This window comes from Babjeviella inositovora (assembly GCF_001661335.1).
Source record: "Babjeviella inositovora NRRL Y-12698 unplaced genomic scaffold BABINscaffold_13, whole genome shotgun sequence".
Taxonomy (NCBI): domain Eukaryota; kingdom Fungi; phylum Ascomycota; class Pichiomycetes; order Serinales; genus Babjeviella; species Babjeviella inositovora.
In genome coordinates, this window is record NW_017566850.1 from 257,062 (window position 1) to 279,708 (window position 22,647).

Sequence of the window (22,647 nt, forward strand, 5' to 3'; positions counted from 1 at the left end):
GCTCAGTTATATTGTTCTTATTTTTGGCGATGATACTGAGGATTCTTCGAAACATTAAACCATTAGCTTAATTGTATGGTCTCTAGCATGGAGTGGTACATGAATCCAACGATAATATACGTGCAGCTGAAATGCTTCACCAGGGACTGTATACGATGTTTGATGTAGTGACAGCTACATATAGATATCTGTGCTCCAGAATATTGACACTAGGAGAGCGAAAACAAAAGTAGGATGATAACCACACCAATATGTCATGTTTTTCTAGGTTTATGACCAAAAATCTTTCATTTATTGCTTGTAAATATGGTAAACACGTGTCATTTTGTCACTCTTAAAGAACCTAAGCTGCGATAATTAAATCACCAAGCCAAACACTAATATATCGAGGTTTCCCTGGTGCGCTTATTTCTCCAAGGATTAAATGGAAAGCAGATCACTCATCGGGCAGTGTTTCAATGGTGGGTATAAGGCTGGATTGCTCAGTTTCGCAGTAATTCGCCATCCCCAGGATTTCTTTTTTTTTCCAAAATCAACTAATCTATATATTTAGGGCTATACGGACTATTTTAAAACAAAACTCTCTAAGTGCAATTTGAAAGCTCTAGTCAGTTTATACGTCATAGTACGCAAGAATTAGTGCATACCAAACTTATTGCAACCAGTACCACAGATTGTGTCTTAAAAAGAATAATACGCTCATCAACCATACAGACTTACAAGGATATACGTTAGCTGCCTGCAATGCTACTTCCCTCGGGCATTGCGAAGCAAGTGGAACAATCTCCCTTCTGCCCTATCACTTATGCACGACCATTGCCTTTAGAGTGAAGATGCGGGATTTTCTCTACCGGTTCCCACCTCTTCAAATAGACGTGCATCCAAACCGCACAGAAGTACTATCATGGGCCATAAAAATCCCCCGTATTCCTACTTAGTAAGACTAGGACCGGTTGAAAGCCAGCCGATACACACCTACGAGAATAGCCGTTGGCCCCATCGACGTAACCACGGCATATACGAGCCGGCTACCGCATGCAGGATGCTAACCTGCGCACAAGCCGAATGCTTTTCACTCATTCCGCGCCTCTGGGTAAATACTAAGCCATACAAGGAAAACGAATGTCAGCCGCTTTGACGGATGATGAACCGGAGCAGTCGGAGGGGAGAAAAGTACAAACACACAGACTAGCACCACGTTTACCTCCCAGTTACTGCGGCCTCCGGGTCTCACGGCACAGTTATCTAGACGGTGTAAGGGTTATCTGGATATACGAAGAGAGACCCAGATACTGTGTGGCGGGATGAAAGGGCGCAAGGATCTCATGCATGAAATAACCGATTTATGCATGCACCTTCATGCAGCTATATCAACCTACCTTATCGACGGCTGAGAAATCTTACTTTGGCCGATCGTGCACCATAGTAAAGCGTATACAAATTTCGAAAACCGCAACAACTCCGTTCAGTTATTTTACAGCATTAGTGCCAAGAGACCGATAGGAAAATCGTATATATATCCTTGGATACTGCTCCACTTTTTTTTACGGCCAGTACTCTTTATTTCTCCACTCTCACACCACCTCCGATTGTATTTGTCTGATTTTTCCTACACAATGACGGATAATAATTCAACTTTGTCCAATCAACCCAAGTACGAGGACGCCGGTTCATCTGAAAGTCCAGAACAGCTTTATTCCGGCCATGCCCAAAGATACATCTCCAGACGGTCTAACGTCAATGACATCGAGAACAACGACCAGGAGGGTATCTACTCAGAACAATTAGCTCACATCTTGACAAACCCAAAAGGTATCGAGAGAATTCAGTCGTTGGCCAGAACTTTGTCGCACCGTACCAAGGCCCAGATGAGTGAATTTGCCGTCCACGACGACGACTTTGACTTGCAGTTCTTGCTCAACTACTTGAGCATCAAGTCTCAGGAGCAGGGTATCGAATCTGGTGCCGCAGGCTTAGCTTTCAAGGGCATCACTGCCGTCGGTGTGGATGTGTCCGCCGCGTACGGTCCGTCCGTTGAAGAAATGGTCAGAGACGCTATCAAGTGGCCATTCAAGTGGTTCAAGAAGGACACCAGACCTCTCAGAAATATCATTGAAAACTTCACCGGTACCGTTGAGGCCGGTGAGATGTGTTTCGTCGTTGGTAGACCGGGTGCCGGATGCTCCACCTTGTTGAAGTGTCTCACTGGCGAGACCTCCGAGTTGGTTTCTGTCGACGGTGAGTACCAGTATGATGGTATCAGTCAGCAGGAGATGATGAGTGACTACAAGGGCTATGTTATCTACAACCCGGAGTTAGATGCTCATTTCCCCTTGGTTACTGTTAAGGACACCATCGACTTTGCGTTGAAGTTGAAGACCCCAAACAGACGTATTGACGGGATCTCTAGAAAGCAATATATCTCTACCATGAGAGACTTGTGGTGTACCGTGTTTGGTTTGAGGCACACCTACGGCACGAATGTCGGCAATGACTTTGTCAGAGGTGTTTCCGGTGGTGAGAGGAAAAGAGTGTCCATTGTCGAAGCCTTGGCCTGTAACGGATCCATTTACGCTTGGGACAATGCCACCAGAGGCTTGGATGCCTCCACTGCTTTGGAATTCACCCAGGCCATCAGAACTGCCACCAACATGTTGCAGAATTCCGCCTTTGTCGCCATCTACCAAGCTGGCCAAAACATTTACGAATTGTTTGACAAGGTAACCATCTTGTACTTGGGCAGACAGATCTACTTTGGCCCAGCCTCTACCGCTAGAGCCTACTTCGAGAACATGGGTTGGTACAAGCCTCCCAGAATGACTGATCCCGAGTTCTTGACCTCTGTCACCGATCCTAATGGCCGCACTGTCAAGCCGGGTTTCGAGAGTAAAGTACCAACCACCGCCCAAGAATTCGAACACTATTGGTTGAACTCTCCAGAGTATCAGGCCTGCCTCGCTGAATACGACAGCTACGTTAGTGCCCACCCGATCGAGGAAACCAGAGCTCGATTACACAACGTCAAGATGCAGAGAAAGGAAGCAATGTCCAGATCAAAGTCCCAATTCGTGGCTTCGTACTTCACCCAGGTATCTACTTTGATGACCAGAGGTTTCCAAAGAACCAAGGGTGAGATGACCTACCAGACGATCTATATCTCTTCTTTCATCATCAAGGGCTTGATTGTTGGTTCCATGTTCTGGAATATTCCCGAAGACACTTCTGGTGTCTTTTCCCGTGGTGGTATCTTGTTCTACTGTTTGCTTTTCTGTGCCGTCACCTCGTTGGCGGAAATCTCTCATTCCTTTTCCCATCGTCCTATCATCTTGAAGCAAAAATCCTACTCCATGTATCACCAGTCCGCCGAGGCGCTACAGGAAATTATTACCGAAATTCCAGTAAAGCTTGTTGCTGTGATAATCTTGGCGTTGACCGCCTACTGGATGCCAAAGTTGAAGCACGAAGCCGGCGCCTTCTTTATGTTCATGTTGTTCTTGTTGACCATCCAACAGTGCATGTCGTTCATCTTCAAGGTGGTTGCCACAATTACCCGTGACGGTGGTACCGCTCACGCCATTGCCGGTTTGTGGGTCTTGATGTTGTGTGTCTATGTTGGTTTCATTATCCCATTGCCATCTATGCATCACTGGGCCAAGTGGATTAACTGGATCAACCCAATGAGATACTGCTTCGAATCATTACTTGCCACCGAAATGCACGGTAGAATGATGAGGTGTACTTCGTTGATCCCAGCCGGTGAGGGCTATGAAAACGTCGATATTGCCAACCAGGTTTGTACCGTTGCAGGGTCCATCATGGGTGAGTTGTACGTTTCTGGCGACGCTTACATCAAGGCTTCGTACAACTTCTCTTACGGCCACACCTGGAGAAACTTTGGAATCAACATTGCCTGGACCGCTGGCTTTATCATGATCAATGTCGGATTGTCTGAATTTGTCAAGTCCGTTGAGGGTGGTGGTGACATGTTGTTGTACAAGAGGGGTCATTTGCCAGACGGCAATTCTGAAACCGCCGATGCCAAGGTTGCTTCCAGAGACGAGATGATGGAAGCTCTTAACGGCCCTGGTGTTGACTTAGAAAAGGTTATCGCCGAGAGAGATGTCTTTTCGTGGCAAAATTTGGACTACATTATTCCATACAACGGTGCACAAAGGCAATTGCTCTCCAAGATCCAGGGTTATGTCAAGCCTGGTACCATGACCGCCTTAATGGGTGAGTCTGGTGCTGGTAAGACCACCTTGCTTAACGTCTTGTCCCAGAGAATCGACTTTGGTACCATTACCGGTGAGATGCTTGTGAACGGTCATCCTGTCGATGCCTCTTTCCAGAGGAGAACCGGTTACGTCCAGCAGCAGGACTTGCATTTGGCCGAATACTCTGTCAGAGAGTCGTTGCGGTTCGCCGCTTACTTGCGTCAGCCTGAAACTGTTTCCAGAGCCGAGAAAAACGAGTACGTTGAGAAGATCATCTCCTTGTTGGGTATGCAGAACTATGGTGAAGCCATCATTGGTAAGGTTGGTCGGGGGTTGAACGTCGAACAGCGTAAAAAATTATCCATTGCCGTCGAATTAGTCGCCAAGCCTTCGTTGTTGTTATTTTTGGATGAGCCAACCTCTGGGTTGGATTCCCAATCTGCCTGGTCCATCATCCAGTTCTTGCGTGCCTTATCCGATTCCGGTCAGGCTATCTTGTGTACCATCCACCAACCATCGGCCACTTTGTTTGAGGTTTTCGACAGATTATTGTTGTTGAAGAAGGGTGGTAGAACTGTCTACTTTGGCGATATTGGCTCGAACTCTGAGACCATGTTGACCTACTTTGAAAGGCAGTCTGGGGTCAAGTGTGGTGTGTCCGAGAACCCTGCTGAATACATATTGAACTGTATCGGTGCCGGTGCTACAGCCCACTCCAAGTTGACTTCTGATTGGGGTGACCTTTGGAACGAATCTCCGGAGTGTGCCCACGAACGCGCCGTCATTGACCAACTTCACCGTGACTTGCCACAGAAGCCTGTTTCGCTGAATCTCGAAGACTTGAAGTCCAAGTTTGCCACCTCTTACAGAAACCAAATTTCTGTCGTCTTCAACAGAACCAGGCTTCAGTTTTGGAGATCTCCGATCTACATTCGAGCCAAATACTTCGAGGCTGTTGTTTGTGCTCTTTTCGTCGGATTCTCTTTTGTTAAGGCCAACCACTCCCTTGCTGCCTCCCAGTTTGGTTTGTTATCTATTCTCATGATGTTGATTATTGCTTTGGCCATGATCAATCAGATTCACGTTTACGCCTATGATTCCAGAGAGTTGTTTGAGGTCAGAGAATCTGCCTCCAATACCTTCCACTGGTCTGCCTTGTTATTGTCCCAGACTGCCTGGGAGATCATTTGGTGTATGTCTTGTCAGTTCTTGTGCTTTGTTTGCTACTATTTCCCAGCTGGATTCTCATCTACCCCAGAGCACGCCGGCTACTTTTTCTTGGTTTTCGTGATCATGTTCCCAATCTACTACGTTTCATACGGCTTGTGGATTTTGTACTTTTCCCCAAACGTTCCATCTGCTGCTATGATTAACTCCAATATTTTCGCTGCCATGTTGTTGTTCTGTGGGATTCTTCAACCGTACGACTTGATGCCAGGTTTCTGGACTTTTATGTACAAGGTCTCTCCGTTCACGTACTTTGTCCAGTCCTTTGTCTCTCCCTTGGTTGACAAGAAAGAGTTGATCTGCAAGTCTTATGAATACTCCATTGTGAGCCCTCCCACCGGTCAGACATGCGGTGAGTACTTGAGACATTACGCCAACACCTCCGGTGGGTATGTCGGTAACCCCGATGCCACCAGCTTGTGTGAATACTGTCCATACACCACCCAGGCCGAGCCAATGGCCCTTGTCAACATCAAGTGGTCTCAAAGATGGAGAAATTTTGGTTTCATGTTTGCTTACATCATCTTCAACTTTGTTGCCATGTTGGGCTGCTATTATATCATGAGGGTCAAGGTTTGGAGTTTGAAATCTATCTTGGATTTTAAGAAGTGGTTCCACGGTCCAAGAAAGGACAGACATGACCCAGAATCTAATGTTTTTGCCGCTCAACCAGGTGACGAAAAGATAATCAAGAAAGTTCAGTAATCTTTCTGGCCCTTTTACTTATTTTAACTCGACGTAACCTTTTAATATTTTCTTTATAAATTTCTCTTATGCCTCGCTCAGATATTTAATACAAATACTTTCCTTTATGTCCATTATTAGTCGGGCTGTGGCCAGCTATATCCCTGTAGTATTGAATTGGCTGCCAATAGTGGCCACAATAGGAATCTGGCCCTCTTGAGGATATTGGATAAGGAGATTTTACTATATCCTGTAAAAATACACAAGCGACACCCACAATCTATTCCTTATGTGTGCATTCGATTCTTTATTCGGTAGATATAGTGATAGAGCCAAGATTTAAACCACGGGTATTTAATTCTCAGTCCCAGTGTCGTCACATGGGCTCGCGTCATGTTTCTTCATAATCTCTATCTGAAGCGGGTTGGCCCCGTTTGATCGTCCTTAAACTCCCGCCCCCATGATACCTCCAGTACGCCTTGTACCTTTGACAATCCATTTATTTAAATGCCCAACATTCGGACCAGCTTACATGCAGAGGACTAGCCTGGTGATCCAACAGAAGGGAGTATGCTTGGCGGAACGAATCAATTTTTCCTGTGTTAGACCACTGGTGTCTTTTTATGCGCTATCGCTTACAAGGCTCAGCTATTGTTTTAATCCGCTCTGATGCCCATGAGGGGAGTAACCGAGCAAGTACCGGGGAGTTAGAGGAATTCCGTTCTGTAACCGGGTAGCTCGGCCTGAGAACTATACAGGAGTAACGGATCTCGGCAGTTGCAAGCATAGCCCAAGGAAAAAGTTGTGATCTTATCTTTGAAAAGTCCGTTATGCAGCTGGATAGTGTATTACTGCTCAAACTATTTGTAAGCATGCGCAAACGTGGTTCAGGTTCAAGGCCTGGAACGTCTGCTTAGAAATTGTTGTATATCGGATATTGTATACCGGATACAGCAATCAGGCGATTAAGCACAGGGGCAAATTGTCCACTTGCAGAACAATATAAAATAGTTCTCTTCCTGCCACCGATATGCTTCCTAGTATAATTTCCCGAAATTCCTCGTCACTCATACACAACTCTAAAATACTCATGTCTGCGTTTTACAAATTAGCTCCCTTGGACAAGAAAGGCGAGAAGTACGAATTCTCCCAGTTGGAGGGCAAAGTTGTCCTCGTTGTCAACGTCGCCTCCAAGTGTGGCTTCACCCCTCAGTACGAGGGGTTGGAAGCCTTGTACAAGAAGTACCACGACCAAGGCTTGGAGATTATCGGTTTTCCATGTAACCAGTTCGGGAAGCAGGAGCCAGGTACTCAGGAGGAAATTGTCCAGTTCTGCTCTTTGAACTTTGGTGTCACTTTCCCAATCATGAAGAAGGTTGATGTCAACGGCTCCTCTGCAGACCCTGTTTGGGAATACTTAAAGTCCCAGAAGTCTGGCTTGTTGGGCTTTAAGGGCATTAAGTGGAACTTTGAGAAGTTCCTTGTCGACAAGGATGGTAAGGTTGTCGAAAGATTTTCTTCCTTGACAAAGCCTGAAAGCATCGAGGACCAAATTAAAGCCTTGTTGAAGTAAGTTTCTCAACACTGTGCACATAACTTTATTTCTCATCTGTTTTATTCCACCTTTTAGCGTATGCCTTTAATTCCTTTTGCATGACATCCCTGTAGACTAAACGCAATCGTAATTGGTTGGCGTCAGTAGTCGAAACCATGCTTATTTCAGGCGCCGATTCATCGGTATTTTAAATCCCCTCAAGTATTAGGCAATGAAGTCATCTTTCTCGCTGAAGCAAATATAGGCAGCTATATCTGAGTTCTAACACCAGAATGCGGAATATTTCATGCGTAAAAATATAAACCTTGCGCAAAAGGAGGGCAAATACTAGTTTAGCGGGCTATCAGAAATATCTGCAGAGAAAAGATTCCGAGGAAAAGGGGCCCGTAAGAAACAACCATACTTAGCTCCCAACATTGTCCTAATCCCCAGAGGCGACTCGATAAATGGTTTTCTATTACTAAATACACTAACACTAGTTGCGGCACATTCACAATACACCCGTCAATGTTGCTGCCTACGACGAATATTGAATAGATACACCAATGCGACGAGGCCTGAACGGAACAAACTCGGAACTGCTCTCGGTAGAACACCCCTCCTCCACAGAACTGGCCATGCGGTTTCTGCCCCACAACCAGTCAATCCCAAGACTGACGACAAAGTCGCCCAATCTAAAGTCATACAAGAGCTTGAAGATGCGCAAGTCAAGGCTAAACGTGGACTTAAGAACTGATTTGAAGTTCTTGTACCGACTCTCTAGCTCTGTCGCAGGAGCTTTGGCAATGTCGTTGATGACTCTCTCAAACTGTTTGAGTGCCTTCACTGGTTCGCTGTAACGGGCATGATTCCCGCTTGCAATGGTGCTGGCTTCCTTTGAGTCTGTCTTTGGATCTGTTTCTGGCTCCTTGGTGTAGTATTCAAACCCCACGGTGAGATCACTACGGTACGAATAGACGTTGAAGTCGTAGCTAGATGCGAGGTACAAGTGGTTCCACTTCCCTAACGTAGAGATGCAATAGGACGATGACAACTGTCCGATGATCGGATTGCACGCCAAGGAGAGACTAAACGGCAAGGCCATTTTGGGCAAACGGGACGCAGCGTAGCGCTGATGCAATGCTATAACGGAGCTGTACCGCAACGCACAAGACAATCCTGGAGACATATTCAAGCTTCCGTACCATACCTCACTACCCACCGTCAAGCTACTGGCAGACAACATACTTTCGCCGCCGGCAGTCTGAAGGTCATCGGCCTCAACGTCCAACGGAACGTGGTACATGTACCGGAAGCCCAACATGCCTCCTTTAGTGGAGTAGATAAACTCACGAGCCGATCTCTCGGTAATTTTCTGGTAGTTGAACGTTAGAGCACCCAAATTTTTGTTTAACTGCTTTAAACTTGGAAACGACACGCATTTTACAATGAGCTGGGCCGTGGGACTGAAGCGCTTGATGTACATTGCCTCTAGTGTGGAGCCCGGGAAGTACATCCGACCATAGTACAAACTGCTGGTATCTGACAGACGATTGGCTTGTCTATTTTTGGCCTTACTGGCTGGATTGTAGTAAAGAATCTGGTCCACAATGCCGTCCTGGGTGGTGAACACGTTGTTTAGCGGCACGGTGCTATAGCAGTACCCCACAGACCCCTGAATACTCCCGGTAGATGTGAGGTGCAAATTCGAGGCGGTGTACTTTGTGGATTGGTTCGAGAGCGAGAACGATACGCCCTGGGGCGTGGAAAAATGGAGCAACCGTCTGGGAACATGAAGCAATGTGTCGTAGAAGTTGTACTGGTCCCAGCCTGTCAGGAGGAAGTAGCAGTTCTGGACATGCTCCATATACAGCGTCATTGGAGGCGAATTATTAGAAGGCGGGGATGAATCGTATGCAGATGGTGTAAAGGTTGGATTCAGTGGTGGCCAACATTTTGATCAACAATACATGTTACAAGCGCCGCACCGCTTAACCAAAGCGATAATGGCGCACGTGATACTTATATTAGAGAGAAGGGCTAACAAAATTTTAGTCATGTGACAAGAACACGTGACAGCCGACTTATCCAAACGAGAGCGCAGGCCCTTTAAATGACCATCATTCTTCGTCTGTCATCCTTAGGTCATAAAACCCCATTAGCATGAGCTACATCCCTGCCATAGATTTAGTGGGCCCAGAGACGCCCAAGCCCAAAAGACGGTCGCCCGGTCTGAGACCGCGCTCGCCCTCCTCTGTAACGTCCAACGGCCGCGAGAGGCCCCACCCTGCGCACAAAATATACCGCAACTTGCTTATCTTAGAGGACAGCCTCAGACAGCAGGTATTGTACCAGAGCCGCCTCCGCCGAAAATACGTGTGTTTCATCTCCACGTTGATCTTGCTAGCTATTTGGCTCTTTGTGCAGATCCAGGACCAGCAAGGCTACGTAAAGCTCTCATTCCAGTTTGTGTTCTACGCCATCTGCACAACTGTGGTGCTTTTCCGGCTCTCGGGCGAGTACCACAAGAAGATTATCATGCCCAAGAGGTTCTTAGGTGCCACCAATAAGGGTTTGCGCCAGTTTAACTTGCGGTTGATCAAGGTGAAAACCTCGAGCACCGACGCGATTATCGACTCGATGCGACTGATAATCAACCAGACCGTGCAGCAACTCCTAGAACTAGCTACCAGGGTCAATCCACAGGCGCCTAGCCAGAGCAAGAGTCCGGGAATAGGTAACCAGATCTACGCCAAGTTGGAGTACATTGACAAGATTACGCAGCCCAGAATCGGGTTCAATGATGTTAAACTCATTCTCAACCCCAGAACGTTCCAGATCAACATCAGACAGGGCTGGGAGGTGTACCGCAACGAGTTTTGGTCGCGTGACGGGTACAAACGGAGACGCACGTCACTCTCGGGTCCGCCTCCGAAAAATCCGCCAACCGATGGGAAAAAAGGGGCCCGAAAGCGCCGGGTGTCTTCCAACAAAGCGGAGACGAACCCAAAGAACCACACCAAAAACAAGTTGCGCTCGTCTGTGATTTCGCTGAGCAGTGTGGGGGACAGTGGAGGAGAAAGACCCGGAAGCTTTAGCAGCGAGCGGAGTTTCGGATTTGCTACGCCGGGATCAACCTATGGGTCGGATAGCGAGGTACTAGCTGTTATATCCGACGATGAATGAGAAAGAAAGTGAGGACTTGGTGCAGTGCACTGTCCCGATCAAAGAGGAAGGTATTAAAAGTGAAAATGTTGGCGGTGAATGTGCATCCAGAGTGCCAAGCGTGGGGGCTGAAGCCACCATGAGTCATTTAGGTTGCGATGAATCGATTGCTAGCATGGTTGATATTTCAAATAAGGATTAGTGCTTATTCAAGAGCAATTTTCAAATAAGCCAGGCGACGAGAGATTGAATACCGGCATGGCTGGATAAAGCCGAAATGTAGACCCACGGATACGCTGAGATTCAGATTTGTAATGGCGCTGAGCCGCGATACGGTGAGAACCCAAGTTGTACCTCTTATTAGGTGAGAAAAATGGCCAAACTGTCCAGGCTGTACCTTCTTAAACATAAATGAGTGAAAACATAAACTAATTTAAATCGCATTAAGTTCTTGCTAGAGCTCAATCATTGTTTTACGTCCCTGCGTAGGTCAGAGACGGGTCGTGCACGACACACCGTCCTCTAACCTAGCGCCTAAAACAACTTCAGCAAAACAACCCACAACCAACACTGCCCCTTCCAACAAACATGAAGGAGTTAAAGTCATTCATCACGGGACACGAAGAGCTCGTGCACGATATCAGCTACGACTTCTACGGCAAACAGCTTGCAACCTGCTCGTCAGACCAACATATTAAGGTGTTCGATCTTGATGCCGCAACGCAGACCTGGAACCTCAACGACTCGTGGAAGGCACACGACTCGCTGATTATGAAGGTCGCGTGGGCGGCGCCGGAGTTTGGCCATGTCATTGCTTCTATCTCGTATGACCGCACGATTAAAATCTGGGAGGAGGACACGGACGAGCAACCGGGCCTGGGTCGCCGCTGGAAGCGGATGGCGACGATCTCCGACTTCCGCGGGCCATTGTACGACGTGGCATTTGCACCTGCGCACTTGGGTTTGCGTGTCGGTGCCATTGGTTCCGACGGTGTGTTGCGCGTGTACGACGCAATGGAGCCGTCCGACTTGCGCGTGTGGACGTTGACCAGTGAGGTCCAGGTGTTGAACTTGCCGCCGGCCACCAACCTCCAGTCGGACTTTTCGCTCACATGGTGTCCCGGCCGCTTTTCCGCCGAGAAAATCGTCGTGTGCGCGTTGGACCAGGGCGTTATCTACACCCGCGATGCCCAGGGCCGCTTGACGCTTGCCGCAAACTTGCCCGAGCACAACGGGTTGATCAGATCTGTCTCCTGGGCCCCATCTATGGGCCGCTGGCACCACTTGCTTGCTACTGGCTGCAAGGACGGGTACGTTCGTATCTTCAAGTTGGTGGAGAAGGCGCAGGATGTGGAAATCAACGATGCCAGCAGTGGGGAGAGCAAGGCGCACTCCGCGATTGAGGTTGAATTGTTATCGCAACACGATGACCATAGCGGTGAGGTCTGGAGAGTGAATTGGAACTTAACAGGCACGATCTTGAGCAGTGCGGGGGATGACGGGAATATCAGATTATGGAAATCGTCTTTCTCGAACGAGTTTCAGTGTATGTCTGTGATCAGTGCGAATCTGAACTAGAGAGTGGTGGCCAGAGGCTAATGAATGGCCTGATAACGGGGGTATGCCCAGTTGAACTAGAAGGTGTAATGTATATTAATGATTTATTCGAGTAAATATGTTTACAATCGTAGTCAGTTGTTTACTTGATCTGATGCCAATAGATAAAGATATCTCTATAAATGAGCATCTAGGCTCTAGAGGACGCTTTCTGTCAGTGTATTATGGAACGATCGAGATAAACGATTATGCCTTGGCCCGGCTAACCCATTTTTAAAACAGTAATTGCAGAAAGAAAAAAAAGTGCATTTATGGATGAGAGTCCCATTACCGTCTATATATTATTATCATTTTAGTGCGATTTCCAGTATCAATAAGCCAGACATACCTTCCCGGGCACCAGCGGTAACACGTTATTTCCTCGGATATGGGCTTAACATCTCCTGCATAGCAGCTCATCTCCTGCCTGAATATTTGTTTCTTTTTCAAATTTTCTTCAACTATTTTTCACCTGCAGCTCCAAATATATCAGCATTCAACACCGATTCCACCACCAACCATCATAGCACAATGAAGGTTATTGTTTCCGCCGACGATTCTGGTTCCTTGAAGGAAGTTAAATGTGTTAGAGGAACCGACACGGCTTCTCAGACCGCACCACAGCCATCAGCCATCGAGACGTATTGCACCACGACGCTTGCGCAGAAAGTTCAGCAATTGATCGTGTGCACTATCAATAACCGCCAGGTGGCTCTCGCAGCCAGACGCACCGGTACATTGGAAGTGATTGATCTTGAAACCTACGAAGTTGTAAAGAAATTCGAGGCCTTGTCTGCAGCCTTGACCGACCCATTTATTGCGCTTATCTTCAACGAAACTCACATCTACCTTGCTACGCAATCTGGCTTGGTGACTATTATCGATCCAAACGGCGGTAAATTTGACTTGCCTCCGGTGAAGATCAACTTGCGGGGCCCTTTGAGTGCCTTCATCAACCATCCGTTACAGAAAGCCGTGTTTGCGTATGGTGGTAAGGACAACGATTTAAAGGTTGTCTCGATTACCAATGATAACAAGTTGACTAAATTGTCCATTTCCAAGAAGACCAAGGCAGAAGACGTCAAGATCACTCAACTTTTCCAGGCAAAGAACGTCAAGAACGACCACTTGGACTTGAGGGTACCGGTGTGGATTTCGAAGATTATGTTCCTTGACCCGGTCGCCAGTGCGGACCCAAAGCACTGGGAGCTTGCAACCATCACCAGATACGGCCAGTTGAGAAAGTATGTCACTTCTAACGGCAGAAAACCAATCCAGGACATCAAGGTGTCGGAAAAGCCGTTGCTTACGTTGACCTCAACACCTAATTCCGAGGAGATCATCTGTTCGGATTCCCACACCACCACTGCCAAGTACAACATGACCACCGGCAGACTTGTGGGTAAGTTCCCCGGTGCGGTGGGTGCCATCCAAGCGCTCCACGCTGACTTTGAGTCCGGTTTGATCTCCACTGGAGGGTTGGATCGTTACTTGAGAGTGTTTGACATTGTATCCAGAGAGTTGGTTGCTAAGGTCTATATTGGGTCCAAGATCAGCAGCGTTTGGTTTTTGGAAGATGACGAACCGGTCGAGGAGGTTGCGGTTAAGCACACTTCCAGAAAGAGAAAGACCGAAGAAGAGGAAGAGGAAGATAGCGAGACTGAGGAGTTGTGGAAGAAGTTGGAGAAGAAGCCGGCGAAGAAGAGAAGGGATTAGAGACGGTGGACTTATTGTACAATAGATAGATATGCGATTTCACCAGAGATTTGTAAGGGTAGGTAATTTAGATTTAATTAAGTTTGAAGGATTGGTGTCGTATAACTATGAATTGGTACGCAGATGGTTAACGTTGAATGTTAGATTGTTCAGGTAGTAGATATTGTATATAAGGTTGAGCTACGGGATCGGAGGGTAATGGAGTAAGCTTAGAGAAATACAGAATGCTACCGAAGTTAATCAACGCAGAAATCAATCGATAATAAATGATTGAAAGAATATGGGTTCGGTATTTTGACAATGACAGTGGTCGAGGGCGATGGAGCAGGATTTAAGAGCAAAGATACAAAACTTACAGTTAGCTGGGATAGAACCTGGGTCTACCGCTGTTGGTTGAGGTTTAACCAGTGAAACAATAGAAAATAGCGCTTACTTTCGAATATTCCGTACCATCATGATTACCCTACAAGGAAACCGTCAGATGTCTGGTATGTTCAGAACTTTATATTCTTGAGAGTTAATCGACTTTAGGAATATAACAGAAAAAAGTCACTTCAAGGCATGGATAACGTTTTTCTAATAATGAACGGCGTCAAGGCGCTGGGGAACGCGCACACACGGTTCAAACCCATGTCCATCGTTGAGGGGCTGAGCTACTTTGAACCCTAGTCTTTACTATGACCTAATACATCAATACACACCCCTATCAGTCTATATCCTTTAATCTTTTATATTTCTTATACTTCAATTTCCTGTATTACTTATACTTTAATCTTTTATATTATACTATGTGAAATGTATATATAACCGGCACAGCTTTTAGGCTGTCTTGAAACCCGCTCTCGCAAGTCCATTCTCACTAAGGCTTGGCTATCGGCGATAGCGTGCGGCGCTCCTCCTTCGCCTCCATAAATTTAGCCGCCGGCATCCATTCCACGCTTGTCCCACCCTCACCACCCAATCAGATTTAGAATGCCACCTTCCACCGCACGGATAACAATATTGCTCGACCAGCTTGCTGTGCTCGTCGAAGAGCGTGAGCGCCTCACATTGCTAAACGTGAAACCCTCGAAGCTCGAGAACATGGAATTGCATCAATTGCTTGCAAAAGTTGTGACAGCCCTAAACACGGCAAAGAACAGCGTGGACGAGGAAATTAAAGGCGAAACGTCGGTTGCTTATCTCAGAAAGCAGATGCACACCTTAGAGGACAAATCCAGGGAGTATGACGGGCTCCTCCACAAGCTCGTCGATGACATCAACACCTCTGAATACACGGTTGATATGAGCTTTGACAACACGAAAACCGGTACCACGGCAAATTCTACACCAAAATCTGTCCGCTTCAAGGACAACCTTATTGAGGAAGAGCCGTTGCACATCACTGAAACCTCGTTCAAGCCGTACCGGGACGACGAGTCCGAGCTGTACCTCTTTGACGGCCGAAACACCGGGCTAGAGCCCACAATCATACACCACCCATACCAGGATACTCCAAATCAGGAAATCCTCCAGCAGCAGCAGGTTCACATGATCCACCAGGACAGTCGGTTAGAGTCGCTCTCGGCGTCGATCAACAAGCAGCGAACGATGGGATTGCACATCAACGAAGAGCTCGGGGAGCAGAACATCATGCTAGATGACATAGAGGCCCAGCTCGACAGCACAGGGCGCAAATTGGTTAAGGGTCATGCCGGTTTGCGCCGGTTTACCCTGATGCTGTCCTCGAATAACGCCCATTGGTGGACGATCCTTGTGTTGGCGTTGATCTTGATGATTTTGCTTGTTGTGTTGAATTAGCCGGGTGTCGGATTATGGAAGGGATGAAATGAGTGGGTTACAGTGACGATAAATTTAAATCCTCATTGGCTCGTCTATAGTAGCCGTCACCTGTAGTTCTTATTGTGGCTTGTGCTTATGGAGTAACGGGGTTGGCGGAAGGTTGAGGATACCGAATCGAGTCTGTAAATATTACAGGAGACTTCATACCTGTATCACTCTACTATTTTGGGTCTGGAACTTTCATTCAGTGCGGTGACAATCTCAGGTCCCACGTTTTAGAATTGAGTCAGCTTGACAATACTGTTTGTACTAGAACGAATACATTTTAAGATGTAGGCTATATCTTTAAAATGCGGATTTGCTTTATGTATGCATATATACCGAGTTGAATTGCTAGGGAAATTGCTGGTAGACCGAATATGCGTTTCCATATAAAAGCGTCTTATACTCCCTTGGCATACCAAAATAGCCTTTGCCATGCGGTACCACGAGTAGAATCCAATAACCTTAATAAGTAAACTTAGAAACTGGTCAAGAAACGGTAACATATCCAAGGGCCGAGTCCGGGAAGGAAAATTACGACCAAATGATTTCTGTTAGGCCTTTGGCTTGCAATTTTCCCAGAAATTCAAATTCGTTCAATCCTCCCGGTACATATTACAGGCTACTCGACAGAGCTCGGACTCCACACTTGCACGACATTATCATAAAACGAACAGGTCACAACATAATCCGCATCTGGAGACCAGTCACCGCCGTAACACATGCTCTCGTGGGTGCCCTTAAAATACCGCGACGGCGCCAACCCCCGGCCCGGCTCTAAGATCCTGGCTCCATCATACATGCAACACGTCAACACTCTGTCGTCATCTTGGAGTGGCGACGGGATTAAACGCCATACCCCGCCACCCAAGTTATTCGCCTGTTTCACCAACGGCGGAATGGACGGAATCAACTCCTGCGGAGGAAGTACGCGCAAATCAAGAGCCTTGACATTATCGTCATAAGAGCCGGTCCAGAGGGAGTAAGGATTGGCAACCCTCCAGGAATCCCTGCCGTTAGTTCCCGGGGTAGCGGGCAAAATCGCCACGATCCCCACATCGTGGATTCTCCGAGATTGGAAGATAGGAGTGCCGTATTCGGCGGTTCTGATATCGTGAGCAATCAACTTGGAGTCGTCTCCCCCAGAGAAGACCACATTCTCCAACCCCTGGAAGCCTCCAAAGGCACAGGTCCAGCTCTCCATATCGTGGGTGGTGGAAAAAGCTTGCATCTCTACCACCACACCCGCGGGCCCTAGCCGCAATAATGCAACCTCACCGCCTGTGAGCGTCACACAGAGTTGGTTTTCTAAGATTGGTGAGAAAAAAACGGAAGTGATGAGGTTAGTATCGTCGAATAGTTCGGCGTTGTGGAGCTGCGAAATAACCAACTCGTCGCTGGTGGACCACACCGTCATGTTCCCCGTGGAGTGCACGGTCACAAACTGGCTGCTGTTGAAGGGATTGAACTTGAGGTCAAGAATCGCACTAGGGGTAGGAATAGAGTTAAGAAGCGTGATATTCCCCCGTTCCACGTCGTACCGCAAAACCTCGACCGACCCTAACCTCTGGCCAGACTCCTTCTGGAGATCGTACGTCCCAAGAAAAATGATATCCTTGTGCTCCGGATGGACTCTCAAACAGCAAGGCGGCAAGCTGGCAGTGTACTTTGCCAATAGTTGGGCAATGGGAGTATCTAAAGACATTTGTGGCCAGTAAGAGGGAGAAGAAGGAAGGGAAAGTTTTGTCTTCATGTAGTAGCCTCCTGCATGTAGTTATTCCAGACCAAGGCTTCGGGGCCGGGTATTCAAATATTACCGGTAATAAATTATATTTTTACGCAACGGTATCAAATTATTCTATTCAGCTCAATTGGATAAAACATAAATACTATTAACGGGTAGAGGTATATCGGTGAGGGAATTGATAAGGCTATGGTCATGGTAATCACAAACCGGTCCAGCCGTAAAGGTTGTAACTGTCCTCTCACACAAAACATTACAGTAATCCGGTGCATCGCATACATTAGCTTTTTGACCACCTGGAGCAGACGAGGGCTCCCAAAAGAATGTACCCCAGTAGAAGAATATATATATTCAAAAAAGTACTTTCTCTTTATTTTATCATACCTTACTATTTTCCTTGGATCGTCACTAATTCCAAGACTTGAAAGTGCTCTCTCGCCTCGATTTAGCTCAGCATATGAGCCCTGACATCCATTTTTTCATAGCAAAGCCGATCATAAAAAGTTGAACTGATGTTGATAATAACCCCGATCCCTACGCTAACCATCCCTTCACGAGTATCATGTTTGGGTCTTCCAATACCTCAAACAATATATTTGGCAATAGCCAGACACAGAACTCGGGAGGCTCGATGTTTGGGAGCGCGGCCCAGCCCTCTAATACATCGTTTGGCCAAAACACAAACGCGTTTGGCGCTAACCCCCAGATCGCAAACAATGCCACCCTGACCAATCTCTTTGGCACTGCAAGCGCCAACACTGGTAGCAACAATAATAGTGCATCGACCTTTGGTACTAATACTAACGCCGTTAGCAATGGTACCACCAACACCGGATTCGGCGCTAGTAGCACTCCTGCCTCCAATGGGGTCACGTCTATGTTTGGCAACTCCAATGGGACCACTGGGACTGGTGCCACGACCATCTCTGGATTCGGCAATAATACTATCACTGCTCCTGGTATGTTTGGGGGCAACTCTGCCACTACTCCTAACACATTTGGAAACAACTCTGCCATTGCTCCTAGCACATTTGGAAACAACTCAGCCACTGCTCCTAGCATGTTTGGGAATAGCTCTATCACTTCCAGAAGTGGTTTGTTTGGCAATAGATCCACTGGGGTATCCTCAGGTATGTTTGGAAACAGCTCTGGGACGTCTGGGACGTTCGGCAACTCTGGAACTCTGTCCACCACCCAGAACCCGTACACTTACGGAACAGCGATCCCCACTGCAAAGATTGAAACTATGCCAAAGTCATTAACCGCTGCGACCCCGCCTGTCAGCGAATTCGCGTTAGGCCACGCAAAGCGCAAGCGCCAGTCGGTAAGCGAAGGCACAGCCTCGACAAGCGGCTCGCTCTTGAACCGCTTGGGCAACACGTTGCGCTTCTTTTCCAAATCCAAAAGTAGAGAGGAAGGCCCGGGCTTGTTTACAACCACCAACACCCACGACATTGCGAACGCACTAGAATCCAACGCTGCGGGCTTCTCGCCGCATTTCTCTTTCAATCTTGGCTTCGGGACTGAGCCTGTGGCGAACGTAACAAAGTTCCAGTCGTATGCCCTCCGCAAGATGACGGCTAAGAGCTACGCCGATGCGTCCGACATCAAGAAGTTGGTGATCAAGCACCAGCCTTCGAAGTTCAATCTCATCGACGCCAACGAGGTGTTGATCAAGAGAAGACGGATCGCATACGAAGGAAGCAATGCATTGGTGGAAAGTGATGATGATGTGGAGGTTGAAGAAGTCAAGGAGACGCCAGAACCGGAAAATAACGATGAAATCAGCGTGGAAATTGAGGAAGCCCCCAAACACAACGACTACTGGTGCTCCCCCTCGGTTGCAGATTTATCATCCATGAACATGGAGCAGTTAGCCAACGTGGAGAACTTCATCGTCGGGAGGGTCGGGTTTGGCAGCATCCGCTTCAACTACCCGGTGGACATCACCAAGCTAGCCGAAGACATCGAAGGCAAGCTCTTCGACAACATTGTGAAGTTCAACACCAAGAATGTCCAGGTATACTCCAACATTTCCGCGGATGAGAAACCACCGATGGGCCAGGAATTGAACATCCCGTCAACCATCACCATCGAAAAGGTGTTCCCCAAAAATCCCAAGCGTGTACACGAATTCACCAAGAGCCTCCAGCACCAGCGCGGCATGGAGTTTGTCACCTACGACCCCACTACCGGGATCTGGGTCTTTAAGGTTAAGCACTTTAGCGTCTGGGGTATCGTGGACGATGCGGACGAGGAGATCCAGGCGTTGAAGCAGCGCCAAGACGCGATGGAGGCCCAGGCAGAGCAGGAGTTTGATAAATTGGAGAAAAGCGGCGTTTTCAAGCGGGACGAGGACTCGGTCATGGACGACAGTTTCGACACCCACGAACAGAAGCGACAGAAAATGGACTTCCACCCCGCCACCGCCGTTCCCGGCGGTTGGGAGTTGAATCTTGAAGGAGACGAGTTCTCGGTGGTGAATCGTAACATGGACATCCAGAACGAAATTGCCAGGCAGTTGGTAAACGCCAAGAGACAGCCCGACAGCCGGGTCTCAACGCCCGCAACTCCTATGGAAGAGCTTGAGACAGATTTCCAGTTAGTCAAGGCTCTCGCCACCAGCGACGTGAACATGGACGACATTGTGGCTGAAAAGCCGTTTGAGCCAGTGTTGCACCCTTCCGTCTTTGACATTGACACTCAGCCGTCAGTGCTCGTGGCGGACGATTGGTCTGCCCAATTGGAAATGTCCTCCCACTTGCACTCATCCCTTGCCCCCGAAGCCAGACCCGTTTCCGCAAAGCCGCGCATCTGCATGGAAGATGTTGACCGCATCTTGTTCGGCCACTTTGAGAGCACCCAGGTGGAGATTGAGGATGATGAGGTTTCCGAGAACCTTCTTAGAGGATTGGCTAGCCCCCAAACCACTGCCGCAAAGTTACAGACGATGATCGCCCGCGCCAAGATCTTGAAGCGCAACAGCGGTTTTCCCAAGATCCAAGCCTCGGCGCTTTCCTTCACCGACCTCGTGCGGTTTCACGACGCCCGCAGCGACTACGACTACTTCTGGCGCTTGTGCTCGAAGTTGTTTGACCAACAGTGTCTCATGACCTCGGCCGATGTCCAGGAGGCCCGTAGCCAAGCTACTCCAGAGGTAGCAGAGCACGTGGCGGCTCTCTACAGACGCCAGCTCGTGACCATGTGGATACATGACTTCAACAATCAGACCGTAACGCGAATGTTGGCGCAGAGCGACTCGTTGGAGACCATCTTCGGCCACTTGTGCGCGAACGACCTAAACAAGGCCGTGGAGCTCGCCATCCAGGGTAACAACAAACACTTGGCGGTGCTCATCTCGCTTCTCGGGTCAAATGATGCCTCGGTAAAGTATTCGGCCACCAGACAGCTTGCGGTGTGGAAGGAAACCGGTGCTATAGCCTACATTGCGCCTGTAATTATCAAAATCTATCAGTTGCTCACCGGGGACGTTTTCAACACCACATATATTGATGTCACCGAGGGCTTGGCGTGGTCGGTATCCATAGGCTTGGAGCTCTACTATGGTGACCTCAACCAGACGTTAAGGGACACGTTTGAGGGATGTTTGGCCTCCATTGACACCTCTGGCGTTACCGATGTGTGTCTCTCTGCGATGAAGTTGTATGTGTTTAGAGATGACATGGCTGCCGCTACGACCCTTCTTTCTAGCGATGCGGTTCCGGTGGAGTTGAGATGGTTTGTGTTCACCTTTGTGAAAGGTGCTGACGCGACATTGGGCGACGCTTTGTCGTTGGAGTTTGCGGAACAGTTAGAGAACAGCAGCCTCATCCAGGAGGCGGTCTTTGTGTTGTCCCACATGAACCGCGACGAGGACGTGGATACCCACATCACGAGGGTGGTGATGGACAGAATCGATGACATCCAGTCGCTCCACTACGAGCACGCGCTTGTGAACACGTTGCACGTCCCAAGACGCTTAATCGACGAGGCTATTGCAGCCAAATACAGATCCTTTGGCGACTACTGGAACGAGGCGTCGGCGCTTCTCGATGCGAGCAACTACGCCGAGGCCCACGCCACGATCCTTGAGAACGTGGCGCCAAATGCTGTCATTTCGGGCGGAAAGTATTTGGATAACCTCCAGCAGCTCCTTGATAGGTTCGCCAACAGAGGCAGAATCGTCCACTGGTCATCCGGAGCAGGAGTCTACGCTGCGTACATCCAGGTATTGCGGGATGACCGTGAGGCCCTTACTGACTTGCTTACAAACCTCCCCGTGTTAAAGCTCGGGAGCTTCCAGATCACTGTCGCAGCCAACTTAATGGCCCGAAAGGTTGCCGATAGGTGTCTTGAGAATCCCACAGAACTTCATGCTGACAGCTTATTGAGCCTTCCTTTGTGCGCGAGCGACGCGGGCTATGTCCGCAAACAACTCGACCGCGTAGCCCTGCGCCGTGAGGTGGCCAACGAAATTGATATTTAGAAAAGTACTCTGGTATGTGATTTATGTATAGTATGTTTAATTAGATTATGAATTGTAAGGGTGCTGGCTATCCAGGTATTTGGGACCATTATTTATAGCTTAGGTATTTGATACGACAGCAAATCCCTGTTCACAGACTGGAGTTAAATGATCGGTCTGTTGAAATCTGTCCAAGCACACAAGCACCACAGGATTGTTTCGTGCCCGTAGAATTCCATAATGCGCACCAAATATCAAATAATGATTAAGAGATTTTAGTATATTCAAAAACAATTGGAAGAACTAGCCGTCTACAAAAAAAAAAGGCGTATGCGGTTCTCACTCTTATTAACGAATATACACACTGTATACACATTCAGGACTTGATAAACCTACGAAAGGACAAGTAAGGTATTATAATCAATAACCATTGATTACTTATCGCCATGGACACCATCACTATTCAGCAGCAGATTGC

At 47.9% G+C, this 22,647-nt stretch overlaps 9 protein-coding genes across 9 annotated transcripts; 7 read left to right on the forward strand and 2 right to left on the reverse strand.

Moving 5' to 3' along the window:
* The first annotated feature begins 1,570 nt into the window (after nt 1–1,570).
* Nucleotides 1,571–6,158, forward strand: BABINDRAFT_163230 (uncharacterized protein). Its single transcript, XM_019129789.1, has one exon. The coding sequence runs from the start codon at nt 1,617–1,619 to the stop codon at nt 6,144–6,146; it is 4,530 nt and encodes a 1,509-aa protein (XP_018983179.1). The 5' UTR covers nt 1,571–1,616; the 3' UTR covers nt 6,147–6,158.
* A 1,057-nt stretch (nt 6,159–7,215) lies between these two features.
* BABINDRAFT_177818 (glutathione peroxidase) lies at nt 7,216–7,916 on the forward strand (the record flags this gene model as incomplete). The annotated part of the gene is made up of 1 exon (XM_019131048.1): nt 7,216–7,916. One exon carries the CDS (start codon nt 7,216–7,218, stop codon nt 7,696–7,698), a length of 483 nt encoding a protein of 160 aa, XP_018983180.1. The 3' UTR covers nt 7,699–7,916.
* Nucleotides 7,917–8,097: 181 nt separating this feature from the next.
* On the reverse strand, nt 8,098–9,597 carry MDM10 (Mdm10p). Its single transcript, XM_019129790.1, has one exon. The coding sequence runs from the start codon at nt 9,536–9,538 to the stop codon at nt 8,198–8,200; it is 1,341 nt and encodes a 446-aa protein (XP_018983181.1). The 5' UTR covers nt 9,539–9,597; the 3' UTR covers nt 8,098–8,197.
* A 130-nt stretch (nt 9,598–9,727) lies between these two features.
* SPO7 (Nem1-Spo7 phosphatase regulatory subunit) lies at nt 9,728–11,266 on the forward strand. Its single transcript, XM_019129791.1, has one exon. It carries the CDS (start codon nt 9,823–9,825, stop codon nt 10,843–10,845), a length of 1,023 nt encoding a protein of 340 aa, XP_018983182.1. The 5' UTR covers nt 9,728–9,822; the 3' UTR covers nt 10,846–11,266.
* A 146-nt stretch (nt 11,267–11,412) lies between these two features.
* SEH1 (Seh1p) lies at nt 11,413–12,402 on the forward strand (the record flags this gene model as incomplete). Its single annotated transcript, XM_019130614.1, has 1 exon — nt 11,413–12,402. The coding sequence occupies one exon, from the start codon at nt 11,413–11,415 to the stop codon at nt 12,400–12,402; it is 990 nt and encodes a 329-aa protein (XP_018983183.1).
* A 516-nt stretch (nt 12,403–12,918) lies between these two features.
* NSA1 (ribosome biosynthesis protein) lies at nt 12,919–14,184 on the forward strand. The gene has a single exon (XM_019129792.1). The coding sequence runs from the start codon at nt 12,952–12,954 to the stop codon at nt 14,134–14,136; it is 1,185 nt and encodes a 394-aa protein (XP_018983184.1). The 5' UTR covers nt 12,919–12,951; the 3' UTR covers nt 14,137–14,184.
* Nucleotides 14,185–15,108: 924 nt separating this feature from the next.
* SYN8 (syntaxin) lies at nt 15,109–15,936 on the forward strand (the record flags this gene model as incomplete). Its single annotated transcript, XM_019133029.1, has 1 exon — nt 15,109–15,936. One exon carries the CDS (start codon nt 15,109–15,111, stop codon nt 15,934–15,936), a length of 828 nt encoding a protein of 275 aa, XP_018983185.1.
* A 646-nt stretch (nt 15,937–16,582) lies between these two features.
* Nucleotides 16,583–17,665, reverse strand: BABINDRAFT_172624 (diphthamide synthase; the record flags this gene model as incomplete). The annotated part of the gene is made up of 2 exons (XM_019130898.1): nt 16,583–17,214; nt 17,239–17,665. The coding sequence occupies 2 exons, from the start codon at nt 17,663–17,665 to the stop codon at nt 16,583–16,585; spliced, it is 1,059 nt and encodes a 352-aa protein (XP_018983186.1).
* Nucleotides 17,666–18,241: 576 nt separating this feature from the next.
* BABINDRAFT_163236 (nucleocytoplasmic transporter) lies at nt 18,242–22,237 on the forward strand. The gene has a single exon (XM_019129793.1). The coding sequence runs from the start codon at nt 18,267–18,269 to the stop codon at nt 22,188–22,190; it is 3,924 nt and encodes a 1,307-aa protein (XP_018983187.1). The 5' UTR covers nt 18,242–18,266; the 3' UTR covers nt 22,191–22,237.
* Nucleotides 22,238–22,647: the final 410 nt, after the last annotated feature.